Here is a 10,522-nt window from a genome sequence, read left to right on the forward strand (position 1 = left end):
AGGTTTGTTCAGTAAAAATGATTAAAATAGCATAAATGGGGCACTTTAAGTGATTGCGCAGTTATATTCATGACAGTTAGGATGCCGTGATGTTTTCATGTGTAATGAAGATGTGTTTTTGTTCCTCACAGAAGCTCGACTTCATCAGCAGCACCATCAGAAGTCTTCAGTGGAGAAACACTGAAATGGTCAGAAAACGCGACACAACGTGCAGCTAATCCGGCTTTCATCAGACGTGGATATTCAGCGTCCGCTCTAAACGCCTCACCTCAAGATCTACGGTTTTCATCGCACAAACACTGATTGAGAAATCACCCCAAACTCTTGTGCTGCAGCACCATTTCACGTGTGAATTCACACTCAGAAACCATTTCAGCAAGTTAAGATCGACGATGCATGTCACTGTTTCCCAAACTCGTATCTTTATTCAGCTCTTTTCAATTCAACACCAGTTCATAGTCGAGCATAGTCGAGTAGATCGTTGGTGCTGGTGGTTTCGATGATGCTTTTGGGAGACGCAGTCTAGCTCATAACAGCAGACAGGTTTGTGTGATTAAATAATGACTGGATTTGTATTTTGGCTTAAACTGTTCCTTTGATTAGGTATGAAATCCATCTTTGAAGCCTTTTATTATTATGTTAGCAAATTTTCCATTACAGATTAACAGAGAGTGTTTTGTTTATTAATGAAATGATTACTTAAGCGTGTTTTTTGATGAAATGATGTAAACTATATATGTTCTCGGCTGTAGAGATATTTGTTGTGGCAGTCAGTGAATGTTGATGTTGATATTTATTTATGTGTGTTATTGCAAACGCTTCATTTGTATGTGAGTATGTGTGTGTGTTTTTTTCCATGTATTAGCAAGTCAGTGTTTTATAAAATACAACTTCTTGTAAAGACACAATGTAAAAAAGTGAATTGTACATATAGTCATATGTTCCGTTATTTCCATGCACAGAACCTGTACATACTTTTAAGTAAATAAAATAGTCCCTCTACTCCTTCAGCTCATCTGTAGTCCTGTGTGAAACACTCACTGTCAGTGGCTATGCAGCGTTAGACAGACGTCAGTCACAGAGCACCACTAACAAACAGCAGCCGTCTTTTACAGTTCCTCCTGAACCAAAACAACGAGCTTATGCTGCGTTCACGCCATGTCATCACCATAATTACGAGATGGCAACCACCCAGAGCTGTTCACGTCCTCAGACTTGGATTTATGCATTTCTCTGGCAACACTATCAATGCCAATCTTCAGCAGTCAGGTGGTACAAGTAAGAGCTCTGTAAATTGTTTACGTTCATTTTTATTATAATGTTGTGTGCTTTGAGGCATGAGGTAGTTTAATGCCGTCCCTCATGGCGCTTTGCAGAACGTTCATGTGTTTCGGAGGATGCGTGGCTTAGGGGATGCTCTGAAGGGACGGTGGGATCTAAAGCCTTGTTTATACTTTCACCTGGCTCCGCACCACGAGCCTCTGCTATACTTGATGCGCTCGCAGTTGTACTATTCTTTGAAAAGACGGGGCGACTCGGAGTATTTGTTGAGTAAGTGATGAGAAGTAAGTTTGTTTTATTACACTTCACCAAACCCATGCTACAAAAGAACCAAAAAAATCAGGTAAAACCCATAAACCTTGAGATTATTACTTGTGACATTAGAACAAAATGAATATGAGAACATGCATATAAAACTAAATTAAACAACAATCTCTTAAATATTTTCTAATTTCATTAACATTTTTATTAAACATTAACCTTTATTTTGATTAAAAAGTCTTATTTCTACAGTTGTAGGCTCATTTTGTAAATGTACACAGCAAAATCCCCAGAGTTAAATCTGCTCAGAGAACATACGATCCCTCACTACATAGAGTTAAAATAACACTGAAGCAGTGTTAAAGTTAATGAGATAATATGTTGTTTGTGGAGTTGTTTAATCAGATCTTGAGAGATTCAATGTCTTCAGTTGATTTCATCTAAGGCTGTGTCTGGAAGTCCTTTGTAGTTCTTGTGTTTCTCTTCAGTGATTCTGCTTGTTAACAGCAGGTGTTCATCACTAATGCTCAATCATAACTTAATTATCTCATTAACTTTAACTCTGCTTCAGTGTTACTTTGACACTATATAGAGAGGGACCATATGTAATCTGAGCAGAGTTGATTTAACTCTGGGGATTTTACTGTGTAAGCAATTCATTTGGACAAGCAAACTGGGTGCATGTAACAGACGTACCTGCTCGACCAGAATCGTCATGCATCTTTAGAAGCCTGCTGAAAAACCAGCAAATGCTGGTAAGGTAAGTTTTGAAGCTGGTATGCTGGTTTGAGCTGGTTTAAACTGGTCCAGGACCAGCATAAAGTTAAAAAAAAAAAATACAGTGCACATCGCCACACAAAATGGGGTCTTGCGCAGTCAATGCCCACAACCACCCTTGCCACCTTTGCGCTTGCATCTTTAATGTGTCCTGACACATCGCTATAGTGCCTCAGTTCAAGCGGCTTGTGAACCGATCATGAACATCAGAAGGTATGTTGTTGTCAGTACACACAATTTTTCAAGTTCAACTCCATCAACGTTAATCTACAAATGCTGCGTTCCAGGCAAGTCACGCCAAACTGCCAGAGCGCAAGGAATTGTGGTAGCTAGATGTAAACAAACCAGCATGGCGGACTGTACAAGGCTCATGCTCATTTGCAGTCATTTTTATCGCCAAAGGTGCTCACTCCTTGCTTATCTGAGGGAAACAGAGGAGGAAAAATGGTGCATAAGGCAAGAGAAGCTGTTATACCTTTTATTTTACGTTATTTGTATATTTAATACAAATTGTAATACATAAATGTGTGTGTATTATTTATCATAATTATATTATTAAAAATTTGATTGCACTGTTACATTGTCCTAAAGTCTATTTCTCACTGTTTACCACATGCATAAACACCGCATCCGTAGGGGCTGCCATTGTTGTTTCGCGGGCTATGTGACGTCAGAGCGCGAAACTGGGAGAACAGCGATCTAGTACGAGTTCACGGATGGGAAGTCACGGGTTTGAAGGTTGGAGGTTACCTTTCACGGGTAAAGGTTGGAAAGACACGGGTTACGAGTTGCCCGAAACACGGCATAACTCTATTGACTGCTTTGTCGGACAAAATGGCTGATTCGGCGATATGATTGGTTAGATCACCTGTCAATCAAACTCCCTGCGAAGGGTCGATTCCGTGGCGCGCACGAATCAGCACGTGACGCACTGACTGCTTCCCGCCACTCAGTCAGTGTAAACTACTGAGAGACCAGAAACGCAAACGTGAATGTTCACGTCTTTCTGTCAAACCAAGACTTTCCTTCAAAACTCTGAGACTTTAAATCGGACATTATCATTCAGGTTTCTTCAGCAAGATTCAAGAACTATCAGTACTGTGAGAGTCCTGCTGAACGCCAGTGTCTGCTGTGTGTTTTTCCTTTTTGAAACTGTTGGCAGCTCTTTCTGCGTCCAGTTATTTCAGTCCATTATCCAGTGAACTCTCCTCGCACTGTTCATCCATCAGTGATGTTCTTTCTCTGTGTTTATGTACAGGTCTATTATGTCACAATCCATTAGTTCCTGACTGTCCATGTGAGTTAATCCACTTGTGTTCAGCTCTGGTTTCTTTCTCTCGGGGTCAAAACCAGAACCTTCCATTCAGCCCTGCTTTCCAGCAAATGCCATGCTGCTTGTCTGATGCCTTCAAACCTTCTTAAAACTAACAAAGGGCATTGACAATCAACAGTGTGTTGTGGATCCTACTTCTAAATCCTCTAAAAAGATGCAGAGAGAAAATCTGATAATGAGTCTTTCCTTTGTGTATAATCAATGATTTTCATGCAAAGATATTTTGATCCTCATTACTCATTGCATGATGTGAGCGGTTCAGATTCCTCCTGTTTTGATCTTGCGTGTCTTTGTCGTGGTTCAGCAGGACTGACAACATCTCACGTGTCTCGTCTTCTCCTCTGAAGTCGTTCTGGAGATTAACACAGATCTCAGCTGCTCATTTCTGTTCACTGGCGGTCTCACGCGACCTTCACTGCAGGCTTTTCATCTGGACGCATGTGATTTACATTCTTTGCTGTGCTGGTTAAGTCTTTCTTACATGAAGGGTATTACATTTTGTTTTGGTTTGCATTATTTGGTAACAATTTACAATAAGGTACCATTAGCTAACATTGGTTAATGCATTAACTAACAACAAGCAATACATTTGCAACAGTCAAGTTCCGCAAGTAAAAATTCCACAGAGAAATAGTTTTTTTAACGATAACTTATAAACCTTTAAAGAGGCAAATTTTACCATTTTCATTTCTGTATTGGCACTTCTTCAAAATCGAGCAGTAAATGATGCAAATGATTGGCATTTCTACACTCTTGCAAAAAGGTTCTTCATTGATGGTTCCATGAAGAATCTTTAACATCAATGGAACCACTAAAGGTTATTTGATTATTATAATATTCCTCAAATAAAAGAATAGTTCTTTTAAGAACTGATCACTGAAGATTCTTTGGGGAACCAGCAATGGTTCTTCTATGGCATCACTGCGAACACCACCTTTTTGAACCTTTATTTTCAGGAGTGTATTTCTAAATCCTATCAATTCCCATTTTGTCCCTTTTGCCACTTATTAGATATCCCAGGCTGGCAGGAGACCTTGTGACTGTGTGCTCTGGCTTTGGGGTGTTTCTGGATAGACTCTGCGCACATGAAAGACTGATTCTGCCAAGCCGCTGGGATGTTTTGTCTACATGTAATGAAGAACAGAGAACACATGTGATACGCAAGAAACCTACAGCTCCAGCACCCATGTGTGGGTAGACAACACAACACCAATTATGGCAAGGTGAATAGGGTAAAAACTTAACTAATACTGCTGGAATTACTATACTTTCCCAGTTGATTGATTATATTAACAATGGCAAACATTTGTAGTACAAGCTTTCTGAAATGTTTAACCCTCTGATATTGTTCGGTCATTTTAGATTAAAAAAAAAGTTTAGAATTTTTAAAAATTTCTACTTTATCGGAATGGTACAAAACTATGATTGTGACGAGCAGGGCGGGCGAGAGCCGTGAGGGAACGGCGCGAGGCCGGTGACGCGAGTGATAATGAGCGTCACCTGCGAGGCGTGCCGGCCTCGAGTCTCTCACGGAGGAGCTCCGGAGGCATAAAAGGAGGAGCGACATCAGTGAAGGACGAGAGAGGACCAGGCCTGGACTTTATTTTATGGTTTATTATGTTTGTGTGGCCGGCAGACGTCCGCGAGGGTCTGCCGGCATTACTTTCGTTTTGTTCTTTGTTTATTTTATATTAAAGTTTCGTTGAATGTTCGCCGGTTCCCACCTCCTTCTTCCCATATCTACGAACCTTGTTACAATGATTTTTGTGGCAGTTGCTATGTAACCACACACAAAAGTGGACTTGATTGAAAAAGCTAAATGGTCATACAAAAATAGTCCCACTTGTGTTGTTCACGGTCAGAAATGAAAATAGAAAAAAAATGAAAAGGGGGTGTACAATCTACAAATCAGTCACAATGCAGAAAAACACACAGCAGTGAAGGAGCAAAATAGACACATTTAACCCTTGACAAAAAGTAGTCTTTGAGAAAATCTAAATATATCAGAGCCTTAAATGATCAATACCAGAGGGTTAAATTAGCAATACACGGCGTTAAATCAACAATACCAGAGCGTTAAATGAACAATAATGTGAACTGAACAATACCAGAGAGTTAAATGAACAATAATGTGAACTGAACAATACCAGAGAGTTAAATGAACAATACCAGAGCGTTAAATGAACAATACCAAAGGGTTAAAGAACAATAACAGAGCGTTAAATGAACAATACAAGAGCGTTAAATGAACAATACCAGAGGGTTAAATGAACAATAACAAAGGGTTAAATGAACAATACCAGAGCGTTAAATGAACAATACCAGAGCGTTAAATGAACAATACCAGAGGGTTAAATGAACAATACCAGAGCGTTAAATGAACAATACCAGAGGGTTAAATGAACAATACCAGAGCGTTAAATGAACAATAACAGAGGGTTAAATGAACAATACCAGAGCATTAAATGAACAATACCAAAGGGTTAAAGAACAATAACAGAGCGTTAAATGAACAATACCAGAGCGTTAAATGAACAATACCAGAGCGTTAAATGAACAATACCAAAGGGTTAAATGAACAATACCAAAGGGTTAAATGAACAATACCAGAGCATTAAATGAACAATACCAAAGGGTTAAATGAACAATACCAGAGCGTTAAATGAACAATACCAAAGGGTTAAATGAACAATACCAAAGGGTTAAATGAACAATACCAGAGCGTTACATGAACAATACCAGAGCATTAAATGAACAATACCAAAGGGTTAAATGAACAATACCAAAGGGTTAAATAAACAATACCAGAGCGTTACATGAACAATACCAGAGCGTTAAATGAACAATACCAAAGGGTTGAATGAACAATACCAGAGCGTTACATGAACAATACCAGAGCGTTAAATGAACAATACCAAAGGGTAAAATGAACAATACCAGAGCGTTAAATGAACAATATCAAAGGGTTAAATGAACAATACAAAAGGGTTAAATGAACAATACCAGAGCGTTAAATGAACAATAACAGAGGGTTAAATGAACAATACCAGAGCATTAAATGAACAATACCAAAGGGTTAAAGAACAATAACAGAGCGTTAAATGAACAATACCAGAGCGTTACATGAACAATACCAGAGCGTTAAATGAACAATACCAAAGGGTTAAATGAACAATACCAAAGGGTTAAATGAACAATACCAGAGCGTTAAATGAACAATACCAGAGCGTTAAATGAACAATACCAAAGGGTTAAATGAACAATACCAAAGGGTTAAATGAACAATACCAGAGCGTTAAATGAACAATACCAAAGGGTTGAATGAACAATACCAGAGCGTTGAATGAACAATACCAGAGCGTTAAATGAACAATACCAGAGCGTTAAATGAACAATACCAAAGGGTTAAATGAACAATACCAAAGGGTAAAATGAACAATACCAGAGCGTTAAATGAACAATATCAAAGGGTTAAATGAACAATACAAAAGGGTTAAATGAACAATACCAGAGCGTTAAATGAACAATAACAGAGGGTTAAATGAACAATACCAAAGGGTTAAAGAACAATAACAGAGCGTTAAATGAACAATACCAGAGCGTTAAATGAACAATACCGGAGCGTTAATTGAACAATACCAAAGGGTTAAAGAACAATAACAGAGCGTTAAATGAACAATACCAGAGCGTTAAATGAACAATACCAAAGGGTTAAATTAACAATACCAGAGCATTAAATGAACAATACCAAAGGGTTAAATGAACAATACCATAGCGTTAAATGAACAATACCAAAGGGTTAAATTAACAATACCAGAGCATTAAATGAACAATACCAAAGGGTTAAATTAACAATACCAGAGCATTAAGTGAACAATACCAAAGGGTTAAATTAACAATACCAGAGCGTTAAATGAACAATACCAAAGGGTTAAATGAACAATACCAAAGGGTTAAATTAAAAATACCAGAGCATTAAATGAACAATACCAAAGGGTTAAATGAACAATACCAGAGCATTAAGTGAACAATACCAAAGGGTTAAATTAACAATACCAGAGCGTTAAATGAACAATACCAGAGCGTTAAATGAACAATACCAGAGCGTTAAATTAACAATACCAAAGGGTTAAATGAACAATACCAGAGCGTTAAATTAACAATACCAAAGGGTTAAATGAACAATACAAAAGGGTTAAATGAACAATACCAGAGCATTAAATGAACAATACCAAAGGGTTAAATGAACAATATCAAAGGGTTAAATGAACAATATCAAAGGGTTAAATGAACAATACCAAAGGGTTAAATGAACAATACCAAAGGGTTAAATTAACAATACCAGAGCATTAAATGAACAATACCAAAGGGTTAAATTAACAATACCAGAGCATTAAATGAACAATACCAAAGGGTTAAATTAACAATACCAGAGCGTTAAATAAACAATACCAAAGGGTTAAATGAACAATACCAGAGCGTTAAATGAAAAATACCAGAGCGTTAAATGAACAATACCAAAGGGTTAAATGAACAATATCAAAGGGTTAAATGAACAATACCAAAGGGTTAAATGAACAATACCAAAGGGTTAAATTAACAATACCAGAGCATTAAATGAACAATACCAAAGGGTTAAATGAACAATACCAAAGGGTTAAATTAACAATACCAGAGCATTAAATGAACAATACCAAAGGGTTAAATTAACAATACCAGAGCATTAAATGAACAATACCAAAGGGTTAAATGAAAAATACCAGAGCGTTAAATGAACAATACCAAAGGGTTAAATGAACAATATCAAAGGGTTAAATGAACAATACCAAAGGGTTAAATGAACAATACCAAAGGGTTAAATTAACAATACCAGAGCATTAAATGAACAATACCAAAGGGTTAAATGAAAAATACCAGAGCGTTAAATGAACAATACCAAAGGGTTAAATGAACAATATCAAAGGGTTAAATGAACAATACCAAAGGGTTAAATGAACAATACCAAAGGGTTAAATTAACAATACCAGAGCATTAAATGAACAATACCAAAGGGTTAAATTAACAATACCAAAGGGTTAAATTAACAATACCAGAGCATTAAATTAACAATACCAAAGGGTTAAATTAACAATACCAGAGCGTTAAATAAACAATACCAAAGGGTTAAATGAACAATACCAGAGCGTTAAATGAAAAATACCAGAGCGTTAAATGAACAATACCAAAGGGTTAAATGAACAATACCAAAGGGTTAAATTAACAATACCAGAGCATTAAATGAACAATACCAAAGTGTTAAATTAACAATACCAGAGCATTAAATGAACAATACCAAAGTGTTAAATTAACAATACCAGAGCATTAAATGAACAATACCAAAGGGTTAAATTAACAATACCAGAGCGTTAAATAAACAATACCAAAGGGTTAAATGAACAATACCAGAGCGTTAAATGAAAAATACCAGAGCGTTAAATGAACAATACCAAAGGGTTAAATAAACAATACCAAAGGGTTAAATTAACAATACCATAGCATTAAATGAACAATACCAAAGGGTTAAATTAACAATACCAGAGCATTAAATGAACAATACTAGAGCGTTAAATGAACAATACCAAAGGGTTAAATGAACAATACCAAAGGGTTAAATTAAAAATACCAGAGCATTAAATGAACAATACCAAAGGGTTAAATGAACAATACCAGAGCATTAAGTGAACAATACCAAAGGGTTAAATGAACAATACCAGAGCGTTAAATGAACAATACCAGAGCGTTAAATGAACAATACCAAAGGGTTAAATGAACAATACCAAAAGGTAAAATGAACAATACCAGAGCGTTAAATGAAAAATACCAAAGGGTTAAATGAACAATACAAAAGGGTTAAATGAACAATACCAGAGCATTAAATGAACAATACCAAAGGGTTAAATGAACAATATCAAATGGTTAAATGAACAATACCAGAGCGTTAAATGAACAATACTAGAGCGTTAAATGAACAATACCAAAGGGTTAAATAAACAATACCAGAGCGTTAAATGAACAATACCAAAGGGTTAAATGAACAATACCAAATGGTTAAATGAACAATACCAAAGGGTTAAATGAACAATACCAAAGGGTTAAATGAACAATACCAGAGCGTTACATGAACAATACCAGAGCGTTAAATGAACAATACCAAAGGGTTGAATGAACAATACCAGAGCGTTAAATGAACAATACCAGAGCGTTAAATGAACAATACCAAAGGGTTAAATGAACAATACCAAAGGGTAAAATGAACAATACCAGAGCGTTAAATGAACAATACCAAAGGGTTAAATGAACAATACAAAAGGGTTAAATGAACAATACCAGAGCATTAAATGAACAATATCAAAGGGTTAAATTAACAATATCAAAGGGTTAAATGAACAATACCAAAGGGTTAAATGAACAATACTAGAGCGTTAAATGAACAATACCAAAGGGTTAAATGAACAATACCAGAGCGTTAAATGAACAATACCAAAGAGTTAAATGAACAATACCAAAGGGTTAAATGAACAATACCAAAGGGTTAAATGAACAATACCAAAGGGTTAAATGAACAATACCAGAGCGTTACATGAACAATACCAGAGCGTTAAATGAACAATACCATAGCGTTAAATGAACAATATAAAAGGGTTAAATGAACAATACAAAAGGGTTAAATGAACAATACCAGAGCGTTAAATGAACAATACAAAAGGGTTAAATTAACAATACCAAAGGGTTAAATGAACAATACCAGAGCATTAAATGAACAATACCAAAGAGTTAAATGAACAATACCAAAGCGTTAAATGAGCAATACCAAAGGGTTAAATGAACAAT

At 36.4% G+C, this 10,522-nt stretch overlaps 1 protein-coding gene across 1 annotated transcript in view; it reads left to right on the forward strand.

Annotated features, from left to right (window-relative positions):
* The window catches only part of LOC137035722 (anosmin-1), a 73,449-nt gene extending 72,447 nt beyond the window's left edge, over positions 1–1,002 (forward strand). Inside the window, exon 14 of the mRNA XM_067409275.1 lies at positions 132–1,002. Within this exon, the coding sequence (XP_067265376.1) occupies positions 132–184 (53 nt within the window). The 3' untranslated portion in view covers positions 185–1,002. The remainder of the gene's footprint in view (positions 1–131) is intronic.
* The last annotated feature ends 9,520 nt before the right edge of the window (positions 1,003–10,522 follow it).

The sequence above is a fragment of the Chanodichthys erythropterus genome, chromosome 14, assembly GCF_024489055.1.
Source record: "Chanodichthys erythropterus isolate Z2021 chromosome 14, ASM2448905v1, whole genome shotgun sequence".
Lineage (NCBI taxonomy): Eukaryota > Metazoa > Chordata > Actinopteri > Cypriniformes > Xenocyprididae > Chanodichthys > Chanodichthys erythropterus.